The sequence below is a fragment of the Podarcis melisellensis genome, assembly GCF_964234715.1.
Source record: "Podarcis melisellensis genome assembly, chromosome: 4".
Lineage (NCBI taxonomy): Eukaryota > Metazoa > Chordata > Lepidosauria > Squamata > Lacertidae > Podarcis > Podarcis melisellensis.
Window position 1 is genome coordinate 81,762,255 of NC_138531.1, and position 26,712 is coordinate 81,788,966.

At 42.4% G+C, this 26,712-nt stretch overlaps 2 protein-coding genes across 6 annotated transcripts in view; one reads left to right on the top strand and one right to left on the bottom strand.

Annotated features, from left to right (window-relative positions):
• PSPC1 (paraspeckle component 1) overlaps positions 1–2,495 on the top strand; it is a 57,111-nt gene extending 54,616 nt beyond the window's left edge. For both annotated transcript variants that reach the window (XM_081909912.1, XM_081909911.1), the window contains one exon: positions 562–2,495. The gene's annotated coding sequence lies outside the window, so the exon portion shown is untranslated. The remainder of the gene's footprint in view (positions 1–561) is intronic.
• Positions 2,496–3,480: 985 nt separating this feature from the next.
• Positions 3,481–26,698, bottom strand: MPHOSPH8 (M-phase phosphoprotein 8). 4 transcript variants are annotated; one of them, XM_081909631.1, is made up of 15 exons: positions 26,444–26,698; positions 23,341–23,496; positions 20,287–21,417; positions 19,565–19,664; positions 16,221–16,448; positions 15,303–15,428; positions 14,733–14,821; positions 14,013–14,153; positions 13,339–13,425; positions 10,982–11,136; positions 9,326–9,480; positions 8,234–8,361; positions 5,700–5,756; positions 4,716–4,799; positions 3,481–4,123 (listed from the first exon to the last, which is right to left on the bottom strand). In XM_081909631.1, exons 1-15 carry the CDS (start codon positions 26,618–26,620, stop codon positions 4,082–4,084), a joined length of 2,856 nt encoding a protein of 951 aa, XP_081765757.1. In that variant the 5' UTR covers positions 26,621–26,698; the 3' UTR covers positions 3,481–4,081. The 4 variants fall into 4 exon arrangements, with proteins under 4 accessions (XP_081765757.1, XP_081765758.1, XP_081765756.1 ...); XM_081909632.1 differs by lacking the exon at positions 5,700–5,756; XM_081909630.1 differs by having other exon boundaries at positions 3,481–4,799.
• Between the last annotated feature and the right edge of the window lie 14 nt (positions 26,699–26,712).

Below are 26,712 nucleotides of genomic sequence, written 5' to 3' on the forward strand. Positions count from 1 at the left end.
ATGTCTGAAGATATCTTTCTGTTTTTGATCTCTAATGGGTAGATGAATTTTTGCCTGCTGGATTATGCTGTGATGAGCTGTGGGCCTGTAGAAACTGCTCTGAGAGGGGCAGATGCACATTGATCTCAATATGGACCTATGAACTTTGGGTGTTTATGACTTCTTTCAGGGGATGGTGTGGCTGCTTGAAGAAACATGAATGTTCTTGATGCTGCTGTTTGGCAAACTTCAAGTTTATTACCGTGAATTTATCATATGTAAAACAGATCTGCTGTCATGTAATTTGCAGTTCTGGGTTGTATCCAGTGATGGTTTTGCCTTAGTTAGAACAGAAAGCTGCCCATGCAAATTGGGGTCCCCAGTTTTGTTGTTTTGCCTGTAATTTTCCTTCCCAAAGGCTGATCCATAGCAGAATGGAATAATGGAACACAACCAAAATTCTCTATCTAGACTCTTGCTGCAAAGGAAAAACCACAATTGAAGTCAACCCACTGTTTCTAGGCTCTATATTTCAATCGGTATGAAGATGTGCTATTGATTTGTGTTTTTCTTGTTTCCTAGTGAATGTACGCAAGGTATATTTTGGGACAGTTATACTATGTGGAGTTGCAGGCAATCAACTACTGTACCAGAGGTAGTCAGGAATACAAAAGAAGGAATTATTTGAGGAGGGTAAGTAGCTTAAAGCTGCCAGAGATAAAACAAGAATGACATTTAAATTTAGAGTGTGGGTATTCTTTCTGGTGTGCTTGGACAGTCAATGGGTGCTTGTGATATAGAACCTGCCAGTCATCGCTCTTCTTTATAGAATAACAAGTGCTGTGTGGATTCCATGTAACTCATGACTTAATAGTGCAAGCATGAGTGCTATGTGATGAAAAAATTGTAAGACTGTTAACAGATTTAAAATGAAACCAAGAAAGAAAGAAAGAAAGCATTCTGAGCGGTTTCCAACATAATAAAAGCACAGAAAATATCAAACATTAAAAACTTCCCATTACAGGACTGCCTTCAGAAAGTTTTGTAGATGTTTATCTGTTTGACATCTGATGGGAGGGTGTTCCCTTGGGTGGGCACCACTGCCAAGAAGGTCCTGTGTCTGGTTCTCTGTAGCATCCCTTCTCGCAGTGAGGGAACCGCCAGAAGGCTTCCTGAGCTGGATCTCAGTGTCTGGGCTGGACGATGGAGGTGGAGATGCTCCTTCAGGTATACAGGGCTGTTTAGGTCTTTAAAGGTCAGCACCAATACTTTGAATTGTTCTCAGAAATCCTGGGAGCCAATGTAGGTCTTTTAGGACTGGTGTTATGTGGTCCTAGCGGCTGCTCCCAGTCACCAGTCTGGCAGCCACATTATGTATTCACTTGAGTTAATGGTGTGTAGTCTTTAAAATTTGTTTTGTATTTTAAATCTTGTGTTTTAAAGCAGTGGTTCACAATTAGCTAAGTACTGTAGACTCCCTGTTTTTTAAAGCCATGGACCCCTTACTTTTGAAAATTTTGATACCTTTATGGTAGTTTTTGGTTATGTGAATGGTGCCACAGATCGGGGGGGGGGGCGGGCGCTGCAGACCACCAATTGGGAACCACAGTTTTAAAATGGAGTTGTAATTTTTATCTTGATTTTATTGTGGTTGTGGACTCTCCTTCCTTGGAGGTTTTTAAGCAGAGGTTGGATGGCCATCTGTCATGGATGCTTTAGCTGAGATTCCTGCATTGCAGGAGGTTGGACCAGATGACCCTTGGGACCCTGGAACTCTTACGATTCTAGAAGATTGAACCTGTTTAACATTTCTGTATTTAAAGACAATAAAGCTTTAAACTGTAAATTTTTATTTTTGCTGAATTTATAAACTTTAGATATTTCTGGATACTTAGTTGAGTAGTTTCAGCTATTGACACGGGTAACATTGTTGCACTTCTAAATAAATAAGTACTTAACCCCCTACTTTGATATGATTGGAAATGGTTGAAGTTTGTGTGTGTACATTTAAAAAGCAGATACTGGAGGTTGCGGTGGGGGCGAGAATGTGTAAAGTTCAGCAGGGGTATGAAAGAAGGCCATAATAATAATAAATTTTATTTATATCCCACCCTCCCCAGCCAAAGCCGGGCTCAGAGTGGCTAACAACAGTAAAACGATAAAACATTCTAAAATCATTTCATTATAAAATTAATTCCAATCAAATTAATGGCAACCATTGGGCTAAATGTTCTGTGAGGATTGCCAAAGGAGGGAGTCAGGCTGTGCCCTGGCCAGCTAGAGGTATCAAAATTCATTGCACCAAAAGTTTTGCAAATACCTATCTTGCTAGAGATGATTGTACAAATGTTTGGGGTTGTTGTTTTTGTTCTTAACAGGCTGGATAAAGCTGAAAAATGTCATTCAACTTTCAGTGTGAAGAATGCTTCATGGAAATTTGAGCGGAAACTATTTGACTCAATGTACCATATTGATCTGCTCATTTACCTAAAAAAAATCCAGTATCCAGAATATTACGGAATGTTCTCATTAACTGCTTTCAAACAAAACTGGCCTGTTTTACCCTATTTCCCCATACTCACTGCTGTTTTTCTCTATTCTGGTAAGTTATCTGGGGACAATATATCCTATCAGTCTATATGAATGGAACAAATGAATTTGTTGTTTCAAAAGAAGTACTACTGCAAAAAAGTACTGCTTTGTTTATAGTAATAAACATCCAGCTGGAATGATATACCTACGGAATATACTTACTTTCCCACCTGTTTCATAAATGCCTCTGGGGCAGTTCAGTAGAGCTTGTTTGAGGGAATCAGAAGCACTCAAAGTTCAGGTATGGTCGTTCTAGCAGCTTTGATTTGAGGCTACACTTTCTGCTTTGTGCAGAAAGTTCATCCACACTGAACTGCATTCGTATCACAATGCCAAATGCAACACAGATCATGCCCTGGTGGTAATCAAGATCGTTCTCCAGCCAAAAAGGACCCAAAGTAGAAAGTGCAGCACTTTACAATTATTACAACATGTAGACAAATCAATCAAGTGGCCCACCAGGAGCTTCAGCAATTTTCAAATGATAGGGGGAAGTTAGGTAACCACCAATGTGAGACACACATATAAGTACTATCAAAGGTGTTAACAACTGAAATTTCCTTCAGACAAAGTATTTATAGATAGTAATGCTTTGAACAAATATGGGAAAACCCAAGTTTTATGTTCCACAACATATACCAGATTGAAGCTGCCTTCTGGGACTGACACTTCTTGATATACAATAGGAAGAGTTTCAATATGAAGTTTTATCTTTTAACAATGTTTCATCTTACAAAGAAATTTTATAATTCATACAGCTTACATTTCATTAGTACAGAAATGCTGCTAGCCAATAAAATTATGTCCATTTATTAGGACACTAGATGAATCCTTTAGGGAGTGAGGAGATAGTCTAAGTCTATAAATATGGTCTGCCTTAAAAATAATAAAAAAAAAACAATTTGAGAGTATCTGTTAAAAGTTTAGTTATGGAAAGAAGTACAATTACAGGGTTTTTTTTTTCTTCAGGCTTAACCACAACCACCGCCATTGATAAGCCACAATATCTTAGTTACCACCAGTCTTTTATTAAGGCAAAAGCCTATCTATATTTCTGTATTTAAACTGCAATAGCAAATATAGCTCTGCCCGCTTTAAAAAAGCGTTAATTTAAATACAAACACTGAAGTTGGACAAAATTTAGCATCTACAATCAAGAACCAGACTTTTTAAAAGGTCTTCATTATTTTAAGGGTTTTGCACCACTTCACACTGTGCAAATGCTGAAATACGCTGTTTGACTTTGAAACGTAGAATTACAATCATTGGCACAAATACCTATATACAAACAAAATAAAACCATCTAGTCCACTTAAGCAGCACATGGCTGCTAACCTGCTCAAGAATTCACATGTAAAATGGAGGCCAGGTAAAAAAGAAACGGATTGAACCAATTGTCAAGAGTCCTGACTGCACCAGGAGTTCCCAAACTGCTTGATCAGTCAAAAAGGAAGAAGTAAACAAATACTTCCAAGAAAATAACTGCATCAACAGCATGAAGTTCATTAGCTTATGGCAGCTGCACTCTGTACGCACCTATCAGCAGCTTCACCTGTAAGGGAAAAAATGCCATTGAATCCATCCAATTAAATGCTGAAAAGGCATGGATGACATACTCACAAGTACATGTATGTTCTCAAAGCCCTGCTAGCTTCACTCTCAACAGTGATTAAAATATGGGTTTAGTTATTTTGCACAATGAACACAGGTATATTAAAACGTTCTGATGGATGAAGCAACTCCTAGTCTGAGGGCCCTATGAAAACTACTTCATCACACAGTAGCTCTTGCATTTTGTAACCACAATACACTTTGGGGACCCTGTCAGGGTAAAAAAGCAGGTATTTTAAAATAATTTTAAAATACAGACTAGTTTGATAATTTAGTAAAGGAAGATATTATGTATTGTTGTTTTATTATGCCTTTTGTCTGTTTGTTTTTTATTTTTGTGAACCGTCCAGTGATCTTTGGATGCAGAGCAGGGTACACATTTAATTAATAAACGTATCCGCATTGTTTCCAACCACTTCACGAACTGAGTAGATTCACTGAACTCGTTGGTGATGACTAACTTAAGCTGATTTATTTCCTTAGCTCTACTGAATGTGAGTTGGTGTACATGCACCTGGACTTGCATTTCTCACCTTGGCAGTAGGAGCTTCCACCAATCGTATGAAGAGTTTGTTAAGGCCTGGAATAGGACTGAAGGAGTAAATGAAGTGACTGTCCTAAAAATAAAAAAGAAAGAAAAGAGCAAATTATTCTTTGCCCACGTCACAATATTATGCTCCTGGTTAGCTAGACAAGCTGCAAGAGAACCATCAACTTTTCAACTGCAACCCCTTTTTGAAGTGTGTATGTGTGTGTGTGACTTAAGCTGAGCAAAGACCCAATGGTGGCCATAAGTTTAATGGGAAACAAAGAAGAACGCTGCTGCTGCTGCAGCAACATCACATTCTTGGATGTTTCCCTCCCTGCTTGTTCCCCCAAGCAGCCTCGCATTGAATTTTATAACAAACTCTAATGCCATGTCTGGGAGCTCTGGCACGAAGGAGAGCACACGGAAGTTGACAGATGGCAGGGGTGGCAGCGTGAGAGACATCTGAAGATGGGTCCGGGTCTCACCATGTTCTTACAGACTTAGGCTTTAACAAGCTACAATGATAGACCCATTGCTAGCTCTTAGTCATAACAGCTATATAAAAGCTCAGGGATAGTATGCTACCCCTTGCGGGTAGCTGGGAAGCAACAGGAAGAGGGCTACTGCCTTCATGCCTTATTTATAAACTGCTCTCTGAGACATCTTGCCATAGTGGGAATAGGGTGCTAGATGAGGTGAAGCTTTGGTCTGGTTCAACAGAGCTGTTGCGTTCTTAACTGGTTTTGATCCCTGGAATTCTTAACGTGGGTGGAGATGAGCTTAAAAACTTCCTTTCGTAAGTCCCTGTGAAGAGAGGTGGAGCTCGTCTATAGCCCTGCCAATTCTGTTGGGCAGACACTGGCAGGGGACTTAGCGAAGGGTTGTCTTTGTAGCTGCTCACATTAAAGGAGCCCAGAACAGGGAGGGCGTGAGGCTGGGCAGAATTGGCACCAATGCCAGAGTAATATTAATTAGCCTAGCCACTCACCTGGAACATCCGCGAAGAGAAATGCTCATTCCACGAAGGATGAAAAGCTCTGTGGGGCTGGGAGGGAGGGTGAGAGGATGAGAAGGAGGCAACGGGTAACTTGGCTACTCTAGGTATTGAGCTACAGGGCAGAAGGGAGCAAGACCTCCACATCCTGCTCATTCTTATTTACTATTACTATTATTACAGTACTTATAGCCCGCCTTTCCTCCAAGGAGCACAAATGGTTCTCTACCTCCATTTTATCCACACATCAATGCTGTGAGGTAGCTTATGCCGAGATACTGTGCCTGACACAAGGCAAGCTTCACAGCTGAGTGGGGCTCTGAATCATGGTCTCATTAGTGCAATAGGCAAAGGGACCCCTGACCATTAGGTCCAGTCATGACCAACTCTGGGGTTGCGGCGCTCATCTCGCTTTATTGGCCGAGGGAGCTGGTGTACAGCTTCTGGGTCATGTGGCCAGCATGACTAAGCCGCTTCTGGCAAACCAGAGCAGCGCACGGAAACGCCGTTTACCTTCCTGCTGAAGCGATACCTATTTATCTACTTGCACTTTGACGTGCTTTCGAGCTGCTAGGTTGGCAGGAGCAGGGACCGAGCAACGGGAGCTCACCCCGTTGCGGGGATTTGAACCGCCGACCTTCTGATTGGCAAGTCCTATGCTCTGTGGTTTAACCCACAGCGCCACCCACGTCCCATTAGTGCAATACTAACCACTAAACCACACTGGCACACAACAGGGTCCTAGGAAGAGCGCTGATTTTTATCTTCCTGCAACATGTCACTTGCAAAGCAGTTGCAGATGTCTGCTGCCCACCTCACCATCTGATATTCGAAGTAAATACAGCTTTAAAAAACCCCACCGTGGACTCTGCTTAGCTCCGCAGATTTTCCCCTACTTCAAAATACACTTATTGGGGTAAGCAACAGGGTCAACTAAGAGCTGTGCCCAAAGTGCCTAGGATGAAGTAGAAAGAAAATCTGAACCCCATTTAATTTGAATTTGCTTGTGCTTTCAAAACCAGAAAAAACCCTAAATGGGGAACTCTGTTGTTAACAGAACTCTTAAGAAGTACGGAAATGTTCCAGAGCTTGCTATTTCCCTCCCATTTGATAAGCTAGCATTAGGGAAATGTTTACTTGATGCTATATACGAAAGTTAAGCTCCCTTTTTACATAAAATCATAGGTAATCCTACTAGTCCCTTGGGGAAAAAATCCAAAGTGTATTGTAAGCCAACTTTTATTAGGGCCATCTAATATGTTACCAAGTAGAAGAAGAAGAGTTTGGATTTGATATCCCACTTTATCACTACCCTAAGGAGTCTCAAAGAGGCTAACAATCTCCTCTTCCCTTCCTCCCCCACAACAAACACTCTGTGAGGTGAGTGGGGCTGAGAGACTTCAGAGAAGTATGACTAGCCCAAGGTCACCCAGCAGCTGCATGTGGAGGCGCAGAGATGCAAACCTGGTTCACCAGATTACGAGTCCGCTGCTCTTAACCACTACATCACACTGGTAGTAAGCAAGCTTTAAAGTTCTCCAGAACAATTCGTCCATATGCAAATCAAAATTTGGGGGAGGTGGACAAAAAGCTGGGAATGATGTTGAAACACAAAAATCTTACTATTTGAAGTTGTCTTAATACAGGAAATGTTAGGCAACTTCTATTAATAGCTGCTAGGTGCAAAAAGATTTCAGGATGCACCAAGAACTGGTATAAAAACAACAAAGGCTATTTCCCTATTAAGCAAAGGCTGTCATGAAGTAGGGAGAGAGTTCCTTGTGCAAAGGCGCTTGGGGTACCTTTATGCAGCAGGGCCAAAGCTGGCACACTTCCTCTCATATTTTTCCTCAGGAGAGGCCTGCAGGGCTTACACTGGGGTGGGGGTGGGAGGCTATACTGCCCAGCAAGGCCAGCCAAAAACTGCAGGCAACGTTTGTAGGAATACAGAGCCAAGATGTTACAAGTAAGAGGGTCAACATTATCTATACCCTCAACTGATACCTCTCAGGTTTGAAAATTTTCCAAGGCATTTTGCTGAGCTAAAAGTGCTTATTAAACCAGTAAGCAATACTAAAACAGCATTTAAGGTGCACTGACACATTCTTTTTGACATCACAAAGTATGAAACTCTGGAGAACAGGCTTATATCCAAGGTCTAAAGATTTACCTGAACAATAACATTAATAAGGAATGATGGGGCTTTCAGAATTTTCTGATACCCTCAAAAGCTATCATGCCAGCCATCAGCCTTTAGTTTAAAACTCTTTAATTTAATGGATTTAATTCATTTTACTCTTACTGTATTGAGTCACCTGTACACTTGTTAGAAACAACCGTGATTAAAAAGTATACAAATGGTTGATATATATAGTAACAGAATCACAGTTGGAAGTGATCCCAAGGGTTACCTAGTCCAACCTTCTGCAATGCAGGAATCTCAACTAAAGCATCCATGACACAGGGCTACCCAACTTTATATTTCTGAATAATTGTTATATGGTCAGTGAAGAACATGAAACATTTACCAAAAAGACAGGGAACTGGAATTTATCATTCAGAACCACAGCTTGTACACCGCATGGTCCACAGAGCCGAGCAGCAACAAGTTTACCGCAGAAGTTTGCATGGAAAATAAATAAAAGAATGCCAGAACCTGTGTAAAAGAAACAAACGTGCATTAAAAGAATACAATACAAATGATGAATTGCCACTTCCATGAGGAAATGCTTAAAATCTGTCTCAACAAGCAAATGTTTGAAAAGCCTGAGAGTTTTGCTTAACTGTGGGTAACATACTTAAATACCTACAGTCTGATCAAAACTGATCAGATGACTCAAAGAATCTGTAATACCTAATAAAAGTTTGGAGAAAGACAGAGACTCAAAAAATCCTCATGGAAGAGGATAAACTGGCGACACATCCTGGATTACATTGTTCTTATACTAAGCCCTCAATTTACGCAGGGGTTATGTTTTGTGGATCGCACCTAAAGCCAAAATCACGTACAGTCAAAACATATAGTGCAACGGTGGGTGGGACTGCCAAAGTCTTTTTTCCTGGACACCTATCCCCTTTTAATTCCCCTTCCAAGTGTGTAAATCTTAATGTGCACATATTAAATGTGCATAAGTTGTGGGCTTAATCTATTGAATAGCTGGGCAAATTCCCTCCATCCACCCTTGTAAAACAACTATCCCTGTTACAAATCAGAAATAGGTACTCTGGACAGCAAATCCTGAACTGTTTTTTTTTTTTTTTTTGAGATGCTAGGTATCTGTTTCCATTGCCAATCCTGAAAAGCACATGATTGCCAGACAAGGAACAAACAAAATAAAGCAGCCGCATTTCATTTTGGCGACTCTAGTTCTTGTTCCCTACCATTTGGTTCCAATAATTTTACTATAATATTTTTTCTCTCTTTTTTCTCTCTCAGGCCATAATCTCTGTACTGCCAGAAGAATTAGGTAAACTCAGTGTTTCAGCTACCCAGAGATTAAATCATAAATGTTGCTATTAATCACAACTTAGTCTGTTTCTGATCTGCCCAGAGGGTGGGTGGACTCTCACTCACTCACACACAGTTCAATGTTCGAAGAAAGAATGCCTTCTCATACAACCTTCAGGCACAGTCTGCGGGGGTTTATAGGTGAACTCTGAAGAATAATCTGGTCCCTCACAAAGCCGATGACACGCAATATCAAGCACAGGTTCCATCAAAATAAGGCGGGCTTCAAAGTATTCCTTGATTGTGTCTTCTGCCACTCGCGAGAGTCTAAACAAGGAAAGACAAAGTCAGGCTGTCGACATTATAATGTATGTAAATAAATTATAGTTAGCCTTTTTTCAGTATCATATCTGTTATAAACACAAAACCTTGACTACTACTTCAAACTATCAGTTGACACAAATTTGTTCTCAACCATTTCTAGTTGAGTAGCGTTAATCCAATGCCATACAGAAGCTCTGGACAGATTTTTATTACAAAGTGTTTTGATTTTAAAATATTATGGCATTATGTGTATGCACTTCCATTGTGCTTTTAAAACTTCATACAGGAAGAGCAAAGCCCAAATAATCCATCAACAAAGGAAAATATAGTTAGTCAGGGCAGCATCTTCCAAACTACTAACCGACAGTGAAAGAGAGAGAAAATATCTCACTTTATAGCCAGTGTGTGGAGCCCTTTTCCTCAACAGCTGTTGCTGAACTACAACTCCTATCATCCACAGCTATTGTCCACGCTTGCTGGGCTAATGGGAGATGCAGTTGAGCAACATCTGGAGGGACAAAGCTTCCCCACACCTGACTTATACTGATGACGTTCAGTACATCAGCCGTAGCCTACATACTTTGCACCCTTACGTTAGCTAATGAATAAGCCAACTTGGCTTACAAATGTACAACACTGCCTTATTTGGAGTCCACTTAGCTGAATAATGTCTAGGCTGGCAGATGATGCCTATGGTTTTAAGCAGGAGCCTTCCCCAGCCTGACTGGGAGGAGCCTATGGATTAAAATGTAAGGCCCTTTGTATAACTGTGCTATAGTACCTCCTCGAACTGAAGTGTAAATTTTATTCTTCAGCAAATTCCATTAGCTGTATCTGTTGGGTTTATCCAGAACATTTGGCGAGGCCCTGAAACCTGCTGCGAATTTTCTAGGCAAAACTACTATTCCCTTGGGTCTAGTACACTTCCAAGTACCAGATCCCTTTGTAGCAGAGTACCATGCAGCTTCCAAGTGTGTAGGAGTTCAAAGTCTAAGATGGAATGTAGAAATAAATCACAGGAAACACTTCAGAACAGACAGAAGGTGGTTGTTGTTTTTTACTGTCGTTCTCAAGTTGCAAACTATACAATCATCTATCAGATCCCTGATGGAGGTTCAGCTTAAATGCTCAAGGCCTAGCCCTAAAAGCTGCCAGATATTCTCTCACATCTTCACACTATGAGAACACAGATCAGACTAAACACCATTCTTGGAGTGACCTTGCACCTGTTGTAAACAAACTTCGCTTTGCGCAGTTTCTGGAACTTCACACAGTGTTGTTTCTTGGAATGAATGACTCCCATCCCATCCGTACCTCTATACAGCTGTTGTATTTCTGAATTTTAATATTTTAACCTGTCCTGAGAGAATTCTGTCCAGAAAGCAAGCCTGTAAATACTTTAAACAAACTAAAGGACTTGCCAGTTTCCCCTCTTTAAAAACCAACTTAAATATAGTCCCTGATTCGCTGGGGAAATTGAATCATCTCTCAAGCAAGTACTTACGTAGCCAAGTGACTTGTGAGGAGTTCTTGTACTTGTAAGTTATTATACTGTTTGGCAAAATGAAGGGCACTGGTCTGATGCTTTGATGAAATGTTGCAGTCTGCTCCACTTTCAATCATGAGACGCACAAGATCGTAGTTCCCTCTCCTGCAAGCCTATGAGTGGAAGTGGAGAAAGCAACAGCAAAGGCACCATTATTTACTAAGTATTCTGGAGTAGGAATTCTCATGCAAAGAAAGGAAAAGAAAGTATTCCCTTATGAGGTTTTAAAGACCTTTCAGGTAGAGTCCAAATAACAGCACCAGTTCTATGTCAACCTTCACTCAATCTTAGGGGAAGAGAGAATGTGACTGAGAAGCAACCTCACACTAGATGGTTGGGGTGAACAGCTGATAGCCTTGCCCTCCATGAATCCCTCCATGCCGACGTGGGGATCCAGGGCACAGTCCTTCAATGGCTGCGCTCGTTTCTCTCTGGTCGGGGACAGAGGGTGGCGCTTGGGGGGGTATTGTCATCGCGCCACTCCTTGGTGTGTGGAGTGCCTCAGGGTGCGATTCTCTCCCCGATGCTTTTTAACATCTTTATGCGCCCCCTCGCCCAGCTTGTCAGGAGTTTTGGGCTGGGCTGCCATCAGTATGCTGATGACACCCAACTCTATCTGTTGATGGATGGCCATCCTGACTCGGCCCCAGACACACTGATCAGATGCTTGGAAGCTGTGGCTGGATGGTTGCGTGGGAGCCGGTTGAAGTTAAATCCTTCGAAGACAGAGGTCCTCTGGCTGGGACGGGATGATATGGGACTGAGGGGGCAGCTCCCATCTCTTGCGGGGGTGCAATTAGTGCCAGCACCGTCCGTTAAGAGTTTGGGTGTAATCTTCGATACCTCCCTCTCCATGGAGGCGCAGATTGCAGCTATAACAAAGGCGGCATTTTTTCATCTCCGCCAAGCTAAGCAGTTGGCTCCTTACCTCTCTCGCCCTGACCTAGCTACTGTGATCCACGCGACGGTCACCTCCAGACTGGATTATTGTAACTCGCTCTACGTGGGGCTGCCCTTGAGACTGACCCAAAAACTCCAGCAGGTGCAGAATGCCGCAGCGAGACTCCTTACGGGGTCTTCGCTGCGAGATCACATTCATCCGGTGCTATACCAGCTGCACTGGCTCCCGGTGGAGTACAGGATCAGGTTTAAGGTGCTGGTTTTAACCTTCAAAGCCCTATACGGCCTAGGACCCTCGTACCTACGGGACCGCCTCTCCTGGTATGCCCCACAGAGGAACCTACGGTCTTCAAACAAAAACACCTTGAAGGTCCCAGGCCACAGAGAGGTTAGGCTGGCCTCAACTAGAGCCAGGGCCTTTTCGGCTGCGGCTCCAACCTGGTGGAATGCTCTGTCACAAGAGACAAGGGCCCTGCAGGACTTGACATCTTTCCGTAGGGCCTGCAAGACAGAGCTGTTCCGCCAGGCCTTTGGTTAGGGCGCAGCCTGACTCCCTCCTCTGGCAACCTTTACAAAACTTTATGGCTGCCATCAATCTTGATTTTAATTAATTCTTATAATGTTTTTATAATGTCGCACTATTTTGGTGTTGTTAGCCGCCCTGAGCCCGGCTTCGGCTGGGGAGGGCGGGATATAAATAAAATTTATTATTATTATTATTATTATTATTATTATTATTATTATTATTATTATCTGTGTAATCCTCTTCTGAAGCCATCAAAGTTGGTGGCCGCCACTACCTCCTGTGGGAACAAGTTCCCAGTTTAACTATGCATTCTTTCTTTTATCTTAATTCAGTTTTACGGGACGTCCACTTGTCCTAGTGTTACAAGAGAGCAAGAAAAACTTTTCTTTATCTCAGGGTTTCCCAAACTTGGGTCTCCAGCTGTTTTTGGACTACAATTCCCATCATCCCTTACCACTGATTCTGCTAGCTAGGGATGATGGGAGTTGTAGTCCAAAAACAGCTAAGACTCAAGTTTGGGAAACCCTGCTTTATCCACTTTCGCCCTGTCATGCAGAATTTTACAAATTTCTGTCTTATAGCCTCCTACTTGCCTTTTCTCTAAACTAAGGTCGCAAATGCTGCAATCTTTCCTTAAAGGATAATTGTTCCATTCCCTTGATCAATTTGGTTTCCTTTTTCCGGACCCTTTCCAGCTCTACAGTATTCTATTTGAGGCCAGGCAACCAGAACTGGACATGAACAAGTTAAAAAGAACAGGTCCCAATAACGATGAAGTTGGTCCCATCAATGTCAATAGGTCAATCCTGAGTAAAACTTAGTTGAGTATATCCAGTTTTAACAATTTTTTTCAAATTTACTCCTCATAAGTCAGGCAAACAGGGCATACCTTCATTAAAGCTGTTTCACCATTATTTTGCTGCAAATTTACATATGCTCCAGCTTCCAGAAGGATGGCTGCAGTAGTTAGGTTGTTCTATAAGAAAAAAATAATGGTTAAAGTATGAATAGTCTGAACCTAGATAGAATGTTGAAGGCAGAGAATTTTAGTATAGCGAAGAGGCATAAAAACTAACTTAAGGCAGTCCTGTAATAGGCTTAGATATATTTAAATAAAAGTTTTCAGAAACCAGTTCTATTCTGCAGGACTGTCTATAGCAAACTGTAGTGCCAATGATAGCCATCGAGTGATACCTATGCCTCCAGATAAAAATGTGATAATTTTAAAAACATCTCTAAAAACATCCTTCAGATGTTTTGGAATATAATTCCCATCAGTCCAAACCAGCAAGAAGCCTGATCAACAGACTTGTAACATAATCTCATAATTTTAGGGTGTGTGTCCCCTGAAAATTCAAACAAGACACTGGAAAATCAGTTTCTTTAAAACAGTAACCAGATACAGGGACTAACAAGTGCTGTAGAACCTCAGCAGTCCAATCATCCTGCTACAGACCAACTTTTAATTTCTTATTCCAAACAAGCAACATTAAACAAATGAGAAGAGCTTTTAAAGAAATGTCCTCAATTTAAAGGGAAGAGGCAGACAGAAAAGAAACTCACCTTTTCAGCTGCTAGAATCAATGCAGTTGTTCCATTTTTTTGTTTACAATTAACTTTTGCTCCTTTCCTGATGAGAAGACGGATGATGTCATCATGACCTCCTGCAGCAGCGAGCATCACAAGAGTCATTCCACTAGCATCCTGAAACAGTGGTATATTATTGTTTGGGTTTTGGTGACATTTTTCTAAGATACAACAGGACCAAATGTTCTATTAGCAAAATGTAATTCACAAAGCTGCTTGATGTTCCCTCTTCAATGCTTAAGCTTTTTCTTCAGGCAGCCACAGATGGGCAGGGTATAGTAAAATTATTATCATTACAGCAAAGAAAACAGGGACAATTTTTTTCATACTTCATTAGACTACTGAGATGATGGAATTCATACCCCAGGTTATTATTTTTAATGTTTATACTTTATTTTAGAATTTTATTCTGTAGATTTATAATCTCTTTGATTGGTATCTTCAGCGTGGCTCACAACATTTATCAAAAACATGCATTAAAAACCAAACACTTGGACTCTGGTTTCATTTTTAGATTAGTTACCGAAAGACTGCAGAAGGCAATGTAGTTTAATCTACATTAAATACAACACTACTGTGTCACCTGCATGTACAAGAAATTTGTTGAGTTAAATGAACTACTGAAATGAAAAATAATTAAATTCCTGTTGTATTTTATACAGAGATCATTAAACTATGTATTTAACAAAAGCTTACCTCCTGATCAAGATTATATTCTTCATTTGAATTAAGTGCCATTTTCACCACAGCATACTGTCCATTTTTAACAGCATCACGCAGCTGAGCTAAAAGTAAATAGGTTCAATAGTTCAATTTCAAAACTAGAGGTATGAAGATGCTCTATCTGTCTCCACACAAACATATCCCTCTATTAGCTTATCTAACTATTTATGCTCCACCAACCACAAATAAAAAGTTGAGGAACATAAGACACATAAGATTTTTAACACAGAAAAAAAAATCAGCTATATCTATCTATCTATCTATCTATCTATCTATCTATCTATCTATCGGTAAGTTCAATTTTCTAAAATCTAGCAACTTATTATCAAAAAATTAGAACCTTCCAATAAAAGAACCAACAGAGACTCTGGAGGTTGTCTCAAAAGGGATTATGAAATGGGATATACCATTGCTTCTTTAGCCTCCTGATAATAATTGCATTTAAAGAGAACATGAAACACTGACTCCACCTCTTTGTTATTTACAAGGGTTTTGTTATATCTGCCATCTAAAAGTTTTGAGGGCAAGGCATTTGTTACTGACCAGGTGATATAGCTTCAGCTGCTGAGTCATTCTCATCTTCTCCATCAAGATGCTTTTGAAAGTCCTCCAGCGTCAGCCGCTCTAACTGCATGTCCATGCCCAAATTCACAGTTTGCTGCTTTGCATCTACGAAGTTTGAATTTTTAGGGGGGAGAAGAGAGACAACTTTGTCATCACCAACTAAATCAGAGCCTCTGCAGACATTTTATACCCTTTCTATCTATCCTTCTCTAAGTCAAACAGAACCATAATACACAGTGCACTACAGGCTGGAGGGCCAATAAAGTGAAGCTTTATCCAAGACTGACCCAACCTGCCTGGGTTCACCCAGATGGTGCTCACCCTCTGCTGGATGGATCTGCACTCCTGAAGATAAACGTTTGCAATCTGGGGCATTGATCCATCTTAGTCAGTGGATCATTTATTATCCAAGCAGAAATGGCATCACAATTGCATTCCAAGTTCACGTTCCTTGGCAGATGATCCCATAATCAGACGCAAAGCATCAACTCATAATTGCAGTCTTGCCCTTAGCCACTTTTGAGTTATGAGAGAATATCAGAGAAACCACTGGAATTCCCTGGAATACTGAACTGCTCAAGTTGTAGATTTTGAGATTCAAAGGGGCTTCAGACTAAGAAGTATCGGCAGCAGGAAATAGAAAGACCAATGTATACCTGGTTTTGGAGAATGGGCTCTGTCGGAGTGTAGAATGGGGCATGGCAGGGAAGTAAATCAGAGTATATAATTCTGAGCCATCTGAGGCCCAAGTATGTAGGAATTTTTCAAGTGTTCAAAACAAGTTCTTTAAGCCAGAGGACATAGCTAGAACCTGTACTTAGCAAAGAACTCAAACTCAAGTGATCTATGTTGTTGTTGTTTTTATCTTTCGTCCTCTACTTCACACTTCCTACATACCAGAATTGTCCTCAATGACATCATGGTCCCCCTCTGCTGCAATATAAGCCCAGGTATCCGTCTCATCCCTTGTGCTTCTGCTATGTGGTTGTTTGTCTTTTGATTTGAATGCCTCTGAAGATCTGTAGTCCTGCCCCGATTCTTCTCTCTTCCGGTTGTCCAAGTATTCATTTTTTTCTTCTGAAGAAATGCTAAACCCACCAAGTGCACTCTTGGCCTCTTTCAAACCTACAACACAGTTAGCAAGATCATTGCCAATGGCACAGTTTCACTGGGTATAAAGCCTACCATAAACAAAATCTTTTTATATCTCACAGAACAACCTACTTCATCAAAAAGTGAAAGTCACTTTCTAATTACATTCCAAGGATATTAGATACATTTTCAAGCTGTTCAAAGTCAAGACATTTTGAAACTGCTTAATTTATAGTTCATGTGAAAAGGATTTAGGGGTCTTAGAAGACCACAATCTTAACATGTGTAAACAGCAGCAAAAAAGGCTAATGTTATTCTAGGCTGCATCAACGGAAGTATAGTGTCCAGCTAAAGGGAAGTAATAGTACCGCTCTATTCTGCCTTAGTCACACCTCACCTAGAGTACTGTGTCCAGTTCTGGGCACCACAATTTAAGAAGGATATTGACAAGCTGGAATGTATGCAGAGGAGGGTAACCAAGATGATCAAGGGTCTGGAAACCAAGCTTTATGAGGAACAGTTGATGAAGTTGGGTATGTTTAGCCTGTGTAATGGTTCTAAGGGTTGCTCGTGCGTAAGTTGTCGCCACTCCTGGCAAGGTTACCTTGTTGAACCCTTTCTGTCTGGACAGCCTCTCACCCGTGGCTGTCTCAATCGCTGGCAGAATCCGTCAGTGGGCGTTTCTTGAACTTCTTCCAGCAAAGAAGTTCTTTGACGCCAAGTCTCCTCCTACTCTCCCTGCGCGGACGTCTTCTGCGCAGGGAGGGGGTGTGGGCAGCGGAGTACCCGTGCTCTCCCCGCTGGTCTCCGGCGAGGAGTCCTGGAGCCTCCTCTCCGATTCCCCTATCTGCCCCCCTTCTCCACTGGTGTTACGCTGATTTCCTTCCCCAGCAGATGGGCTGCCTCTCTCCCTACTGGGACCCTCTCCGGCATCCCTCTGGAGGCTTCCCTCCGCCTCTGGCTCCGATGGCAATTCCCTGACATCCTGCAAAAGTGGAGACTGAGAGGAGATATGATAGCCATATTTCAAGACCATATTTCAAGGGATGTCACATGGAATATGGAGCAAGCTTGTTTTCTCCTCCTCTATAGGATTTGAAACAATTGATTCAAGTTAAAAGAAAGGAGATTCCAACTAAACACCAGGCAGAATTTTCTGACAGTAAGAGCTGTTCAACAGTGGAACGGACGCCCTCAGAAGGTGGTGGATTGTGTTTCATTGGAGTCTGGCCATCTGTCATGGATACTTTAGTTAAGATTCCTGCATTGCAGGGGCTTAGATTAGTTGACCCTTGGGGACCGTTCCAATTCTACAATTATCTGGTTCTATGGAAAAAAGATTGGGTGGCATTCAATTAAGATGTACTCAGAGTAGACCTATTGAAATCAATGGCCCTACCCTTCATATCCCATCGGCGTTGAAAGTCTTCAAGGCCAAGGTGATCCCGACAATTGCTTATGCCATCTCAATTTGGGGGACTTTTGCCAACCTATCTCACCTGGAGGTCATTCAAAATCAGTTTTTAAGAGGGATATTGAAACTGCCCAACTGTGTAAGTAATACAGCGTTACGCATGGAACTTAATATTGTATCCCTGGAAAATGCTCTGTGGAAGCACATACTTTGTCACTGGTTATCTCTATGGCACAATCTCCCAAACTTGTACTTGATACAATGTATGTGGAGAGATGATTTCCAGAGCCCATGGGTAAAAAATTTACAGCTGAAAATAATGGCAATGGGAATCTCCCCATCCAAATTACTAGAGCAGGACATAGTTCCAGCTAAAAGAACAGTAACCTGTAAGCTAGAGGAGATGGACTTGCAGCAGAAAATGATCTTGGGCAATGGTACCTGCTCACCTCTAAATCTTGGTTTATTACCCCTCTTAAGGCTCCCAAACTATTTGAATTCTTTAACTTCCTCAGCTCATAGATATGCCTTTGTAAAGGCAAGATTCAACACCTTCCCATCGAACGTGCTGAGAAATAGATTCTCCAATGGACAGATATCGCTCTTATGTGATTGTAATTGTGGGGCACCGGAAATGCTGCATCACATAATTCTTGATTGTGCTTTTCACTTATCGGCCAGGAGCAAGTTTCTTGCTCAATATCTTAAGGGAATTGCCGATGATACGACTGAAGCCAAACTGAGATATCTATTAAATGATGATGACCCCCTAAGATCACTCATGGTTGCCAGATTCTTGATCAGCGTCCTATCCCTAAAGAAGAGAAACGGACTCCTGTGTGGCTCGGATAATCCCTTTAAACCATGATCTATGTTTTAGGATGTAATTAGGTGATATCACCATTGATGTCTTCTATTAATTTATGAGCAGAGGGCAATGTTTATGCTACAAATTTGTTGTAATGTATGATGTTGGTCTTTTGTTTTTGTTTTGCTTGGTTCTTGTCTGTTTTTTTGTAAGTTTTGGCGGTTTTAAATTTGGAGGTTCAAGTACATTATGGTGGTATGGGAAACTGTCGTGTGACGGGCCAATGGCCGTAATAAAGATCAATCAATCAATCAATCAATCAATGGCCCTAACTTGGTCATGCACATTAATGAGCCTGCTCCAAGTAAAACAACCTTTACTTTTTTAGCTTTTGAAAGGCCTTCAAAATTTATTATGAACGACTTGATGAAGCTTAAAAATATCACCCAAGTACTGGTGCTTATTTTTGATGATACATTACTTTAGTATACACGTACAAGTTTCAAAAATATATTCTGCATTGTTTTACTAAACTGACTAGAACATAATAGCACCAATGTGCTAGAGTCTTCGGATTAGATCTCCCGGCCTGCATACATTATTTGGAAATTTAAGGTTGGGAACAATCAATTTCCTCTGACTATCAAGGTATTTGTACAATATTACCTGGGCAAGACAGTAAGAAAATATTGCATAACAAAAATAATTAATTCGCTAGTTTCGCATATGGAATGTTGTTAAAATGAAACTTAATTTTACACACTGGACAGATATCAGCATGAAATAATTCAGGACCAAATATAACTAAACTGAACATGGTTGCAATATAAAGCATAACTTTAACAGCGGCAAACAGCATACTGTACTGTAAATAACTGGGTGGATTACACTGATGTTCTAAAATGACTTTAGAGATTACACACTTACTTTTCAATCCCTTCACATCTTTTTTGCCTTTTTCCTCCTTTTCAGAAACAAGCCTTTTCAGAAGCTTCTCTTTTGATTCACTTTTTTTGGTTTCTTTTTCCTGGAAAAGAACACTAAATATACAAAGCAGGTTCTTAAATGCTTAATGGCAACAGAAGCTAAGAAACCTTGAAACTTTTGTACTTAACCTTCTGCTTTGTTAGTAACAAAAATAGCAAGGCTTGGATATTAAATTGTAGATACTCTAAGAAGCAGTAAACATGTTCTCAATGGCCAGTCTATTCCACCTAAAGTTGGCAGTCATTAAAAATAAAATTGAGATGTATTTTAAGATGCTTAAGGATTCATGCAATGACGACAATCCAAAAAGCTGCTCTTAGGTGCACTTGATGGTTTAGACCTGTTTAGTGAGAATCTTTGATCTTTTTTGAACAGATTCATTAGCTTTAAAAATCATTTGCCATACTGGAGATAAAAAACAATAAAAACAGCACAGCACTATTAATGCCCTTTCCTTAAAAAACACTCAGTTCCCAAAGACCTGCATGTTAATTGCATTTAAGCCATTAGTTTGGCTCTAAAACCACTCAAGAGAATTGAACATGATTTGAAGTGCCTAGAAAAGTTAATTAAGAAAAGCAGAAAGGGGCAAAAAGATGTCCAGAAAAGGGCACAAGGTAAACTATAAAACCTTTGATTATGCATTATCCACTTTAGATTACCTTAGATAAAGTGCTTCTTTCCTTTGGGATGTCATCAGTATTCGGCTCACTTTTAAAGATATTCTTCTTGCTGTCTGTGTTCCCTCCTTTACTGTATTCAGAATCCAGGATGAATTTTTCGAACACATTGTCACCTATGGAATGCTGAAAAGACCTCTCTTTCACCTTCTCCTCATCTGCTCTCGTATTTACATTCTTCTCTTTGCTTTCAACAGCAGTTGACTTTAGAGAAACATCCTTGGCATAGGAAGGGCTTGACTTAGTCTCTTTGATTTTCAATTTTGAATTATTGCTTACTTCCCCTGCTGAATCAGTGGACTTGCGTCCTCGTTCATCAGCAGACAGTTTCACACCTTTCTGCAAGGGAGCAGGTGTCGCTGGCCTCTTATTGTCAGCCTCAGCTTTTACTTTATCTGCCATCTTCTGCTTTTTGTGTGCATTTTTTCTCTCCAAATTCTTGTCCACTTTTCTACTGTCCTCAAGTTCTTCAGACTTTATGTGTTTCTTCTTTTTCTTCCTAACCCTTACTTCAGAACTATCCTCTGAGCTTGCTGAACTGTCTAGCTGCCAAGCTGAAACCCTGGGCACATTTTCTTCTTCCAAGGGGTCTTTCCCAGCAGATGTCTTCTGTTTCTCCCCACTGCTGTCTGAATCGAAATCTGGAGTTTTGAAATCTGCAACTTCAGAAAATAAATCTTCCAGCATGTTAGATTCAGCATCCAAGTGTTGCGTACTGAATTTTCCCTTTTGCAAAGATTTAGTCTCTTTAGGCTCCTCTTTCATTTTTTTCTTTCCATCTTTGATTTCTCCCTTTTTTTTACTGGTGTCTTTTAGATCTTCTCTCCTCTGCTTTTTGGAATCTTTTGTATCTTCCTTTGAATCTGAAGTCCTTTTCTTTGGTTTTGAATCTGAACTCAAACTATCAGAGGAATTCTCACATTCTAGTGCAGGTTTTTCTTTACCTTTTGCTAATTTAGACTTTTTCTTTTGCATTTCATCTTGGCTTTTGTCCTCCTTCTCTTTGTATTTTTTCTTTTTCTTCTTTGGAGACATGTCTCCTTTTGTATCACTTTGCCAGTCACTGTCTGCTTCAGAATCTGCTTCAAAAAGATCGTCATTTAAAGGCAGCTTCTAGAGAAGAGAAGGAAAGTTGATTTAGTGATCTAGTGCCTAATCAAATGGACAAATCTGGATTAATGGCACTCTAAAGTTGACTGTTGCTTCCAAGGATTTTGTTTTGAGTAAAAGAACTGAACTGAACTCATGGTCCTTTCATACAAAAGTCCAATCCTGGTTACTCCCCCAAACTTTCTTAATTTCAGCAGTATAGTTTAGGGCAGAGTGGGGAGTCACTCTGTTGTTATTGTTCAGAAATCCTTGCTGATCTACTGCCTATCACTCAGAGATCCACTAGTAGATCCCAATCTACCTCTTGCTCATTCTTGCCCTACAAGAGGACAGAATCCAAAGGCCATCGAAGGCACAGCCAAGGGCTCAGATGTTCCTAGTAGCATTTTTTTACTATTTTCTCTTTGACGAGGCATACTACACATTACCATATTTTTCGCCCCATAGGACGCACCTAAGTTTTTTTTTTGGGGGGGGGGGAATAAAGGAAAAAAAATTATTTCCCTCCCAGGCGTGGGGGAAGCCCGAGCTTCCCCCGACCCCAGCCCCGAGAACAGCCTGCTATCTGCAAGCCTAGGGAGCCCGGCGGGAAGTCACCCCGGTCTCCCCAGGCTTGCGGAGAGCTGCGTGAAGCCCGGGCGCGCTCTTCAGCGCGCCCCAGGTTTCGGAATGCAGGCAGCTCTGCGCAGCTCTCGGGAGCCTGGCGCGACTTTGCACTGGGCTCCCTAGGGTTGCACAGAGCTTCCTGAAGGCTGGAGAGCGAGAGGGGTCGGTGCACACTGACCCCTCTCACTCTCCAGGCTTCAGTGAAAGCCTGCATTCGCCCCATAGGATGCAGACAAATTTCCCCTTCATTTTTGGAGGGGAAAAAGTGCGTCCTATAGGGCGAAAAATATGGTAACTCTAAAAGGAGCCTGTTTCAAGAAACCCCAGCCACTCTGAGCTGTGTAGAACTAAGATGCATGGTTCTTTAGTCTAAAACTGTAACTCCTAAAACGCATTTAACAAATGTTCAAAATCTGTGTGATTCTCAGCTAACAAAAACGAGTATGTTACTAAAAAGAACGAAGTCCTATTGACTTCAGTGGACTTACTCTCTATTAAATGTGGTTTTATTATTGCAGTCTTAAATAAAAAGGTAATATGAGCACTACTCTCTTCCTTATTAAAATGAATAATTGCTTTGGAGCACAGTGAAAATGTGCAGATTTCACAAGGATCAAGATGACCAAACTAATTTCCTTTGTAACAAACAAGCAAAATTTCTGTTTGAAGATTCCTTCCTCCTCACAACAGATGCTGATAGAATTTTCAGTAAGTAGTATCTGACCAAAGGGGTCTGTAGAAACATCAAGGGTATCAAATATGCACATAATAAACTGAGGCTATTTTAAAAACCACTACAGTAGTACCTCGGGTTAAGAACTTAATTCATTCTGGAGGTCTGTTCTTAACCTGAAAATGTTCTTAACCTGAAGCACCGCTTTAGCTAATGGGGCCTCCCGCTGCCGCCACGCCGTTGCTGTGCAATTTCTGTTTTCATCCTGAAGCAAAGTTCTTAACCCGAGGTACTATTTCTGGGTTAGCAGAGTCTGTAACCTGAAGTGTCTGTAACCAGAGGTACCACTGTACAGGAAAAGAACCACCATAGTTCATCAAATAATGAAATGCTTTCTCCCAACTAAAGTAATAGGAGCAGATTATGTTAATGATAGGTGCATTTTCAATCATAATAAATCATCCTAAGCAGGCAACTGATTAACCCTGAAGACCGTAATTACTAACAACAGTTATCTCACTACACAGAATTTTACCAAAACAGCCCCCCAAAAGACCAATTTCAGTTAAAAGGGTAATGCCCTTTATGATGGGGGGGGGTACAAAATAAATTCCTTAGTGGTAGATAAAAATTGAAATCAAACATACCTGTACCTCTTTTTTAGCAGGTTTAGGCTTAGAATCCACTATTTTCTTTCGGAACTCAAGCAGCACTTCTCTACAGTCTTCTAAATGTTCTTCAGGTTCCCATGTATCATCATCTGGGGAATATCCTTTCCACCGTACTTTGTATAGTATTTTACCCTAACAAAGCAAAGAGAGTTAGTAAGCACATGGCGTAGTAGTAACAACAACAACAGCTACTTATTTATACCCAGTCCATCTGACTGGGTTGTGACAACCACTCTGGGTGGCTTCCAACTCAATATAAAAATACAACTAAACACCAAGCATAAAAAACTTCCTGATACAAGCTTGCCTTCAGATGTCTTTGGAAAGTCAAGTAATTGGAATTCTCTGACATCTGATGGGAGGGCATGCCGCAGGATGGGCGCCACTACCGAGAAGGCACTCTGCCTGGGTCCCTGTAACTTCACTTCTTGCAGTGAGGGAACAGTCAGAAGGCCCTCAGAACTGAACCTCAGTGTCTGGGGTCCCGGCAGCTGCTCCCAGTCACCCGACTGGCAGCCACATTCTGGATTATTTGTCATTTCTGAATCACCCTTAAAGGTAGCCCCATGTAAAGTGTATTGCAGCACTCCAAGTGTGAGATAATCAGAACGTGTACCACTCTGGTGAGACAGTGTTCAAGCAAGTAGGGTCTCAGTGTTGGTTTTTGTGTGTTGCCACTGTGCAGTGCTCTTGGAGTCATAAGACTCTGTTTTGCATTCCAGAGATTCCAGGCTGTTGGAAGTCTCACGGAAGACAGGAGACGGATGGGATGTTACTGGTTTCCTGTTCCTTTGTTTCAGTTGCTCTCTGCTTTCAGAGAAAGCATATTTCTTTTCTGTCTGCGTAGTTAGGAATAAAAATCTTTGCAATGCAGCTCAAACTTCCCGTCCTTCCCTGTTGCTGGATACTCTGTGTAATGAGAGAACATGCCTGGAGTCTTATCAGAGGCTCAGGTCGTTAATCATCGTCGGAGGCGATTCTGAAGGACTCAATTGGAGGTTGAGCTTTTCCAGCTCGGTCGAACGCAAGTCCGACACTCAGCAGATATTAATAGTATAATGGGGCATAGCCAGGATTTATTTCAGGGGGGCAGGCTTTATGCTGGGGGGGGGCAGGCAAACAGAGTTATTTGTGATACAATTGATCAGTTAAGTATTTTTTATTTACTTAATTGGGGAAAGCTGCTTCCCACCCCTGGCTGCACCCATGAATGCACTGGCTCACTGACTGGTTCATATATGGCTAAAGTTCTCTCTGTTTCTCATGTGTTTTGTGGGGGGTGGGGACAATGAATGTATCCATTCATTGATTAAATGTTGGGTGCTGAGTGTGTGCACGCACCATGGATTTGAGGGGCAATATCCAATTTTTCACAGGGTCTCAAACTCCAAGTAAAACTGCCACAATCCTCACCCACAAAATTGCTGCCAATTCCTACAGTGCCAATGTGGATAGAAGATCAAAAGTGTAAGCACTGTGTTCAAATGGGTTGTTGTTTTTTAAAAGCAGGGCCTGACTACCTCTGGAAACAGAACAAGACAATATTTGCATCCAATATAACATACAGTGGTGCCTCGCAAGACAAAATTAATTCGTTCCACGAGTTTTTCCGTCTTACGATTTTTTCCGTCTTGCGAAGCACAGTGTCGGGAAAGTTTTGGTCTTCAAAAACCTCAAAAAAGGGGGGTGCTTGGGAGGGAGGGAGAGGCGGGCGTGGCGGGGCGGAGGTTGCTGCCTGAGCCCCCGGGATCGGTTCCGCTCGCCTTGCTCTGACCCTTTGCACTACAGTCGGCGCCATCTTGCTGCTGTCGCCGCAGTAGTCAAAACTCCTACCGGCCTAAAAGTTGTCTGGTGCAAAATCCCTTCTGCAGCAGCAGCCCGAAAGAAAGCGAGAGCGCCAGCCAGCTGCCCGCCACGGGCAGGAGGGAGGGAGGGAGCGTCGGCGACAGTGAATGCCTATTGCCCCTGTTGCTGCTGCAGCCAGAAGCGCGCGAGCGGAGAGGGGCGCATCCAGCCCGTTGGAGAGGAGCGTGGGGGCGCGTCCCCGGTGGCTCCTGAGCTGACCTTGCCTGGCCCGGCGCCTTCCGCGCTGCCAAAGGGCGACTCACCTGCTGCCTGCGCTGGGACTAACTCGAGCGGGGCGAGGAGAACACACACTCGCGCACACACACACACTGAGAGGCAAACTTGCCGCAGCCATTGCGGGGTTGGAAAGCGCGGAGATGCAGGTAGGGGGCTCACAGGGCGAGCGCCGGAGGGCCCGGGCAGGCGCTCTTGTCACCGCCGGGGTGCTGGGGGGGGGGGAGAGAGAAGGAAGGAGCCCCGTCCGAAGAGCCCTGGAGCCTGGCCTCCCTAACTGGGAGTTGTGGGGAGGGAAGTGTGTGCGCCTTGCTATTTTTCGCCGAAACAAAGCTCCCTCTCCCTCAGAACGCGTTCTTGCCCCTACAGAGACGCACACCGCGTGCTATGAGTTGCTCCTCGAAGTCAAGTCGCAACTGTATTAACGGTTTTAAGAAAAAGGAAACAAACTTGCAAGACGTTTCCGTCTTGCGAAGCAAGCCCATAGGGAATATCGTCTTGTGAAGCAACTCAAAAACGGAAAACCCTTTCGTCTTGCGGGGCACCACTGTACTGCCACTAGCGGGGGGGGGGGGCTCTCAGACCAGCTGTTTTGCATTGCCTGCAGAAAGAGGAAAATAGGTACGAGGCATTTAACAAGGATGCGATGAAGAAGTGTAGGCCATTTGAAAGGGGGAGATGAAGAGGTCCGCGCCGAAAAGAAGGCGGCGTTTTAATACGGAATGGGCAGTTTTAAGGGCGGAAACTGAGCGCATCCTAACCCTCACAAAGTTGGTGCGCCTACTTCTCCATGACGCTGTTTATGCTTTAAATTATTTAAAAAAAAACACATATAGCAAAAGCCCGCACTTTTCGTGCTAGCTACACATCCCGGGGCAGTTTGTGTCCCAACTGTGCGCTAAAAATCAGCAGGAACAGCCCGGCAGCTGCAAGGCAAAGGGAAAGCGCCCTGCCAAGACCTTCGCTGCCTTCTCAAGGCCCGACCCCCCTCCGGACTCACGTCTTCGGTTTTCACGTCGAGGATCTTCTCCACCTCATAGACGTCCTCATCATCTTCGTCGCTGTCGCCGCCTCCCCCGGCTGTAGTCCCCGCTCCTTCTCCTCCTGCAGCCGCCTTCTCCTTCCTCGCCGCCGCCTCCTCCTCCTCCTCAGCCCCACTCACGACGGCCGCCGCCATGTTGGAGCCGAACGTTCCAGCGGCGTCTGTGAGGAGAAGCTGCTGCGTTCGCCTCTCCCCTCGCACACACGGCTAAAGGCAACTAAGCGGCC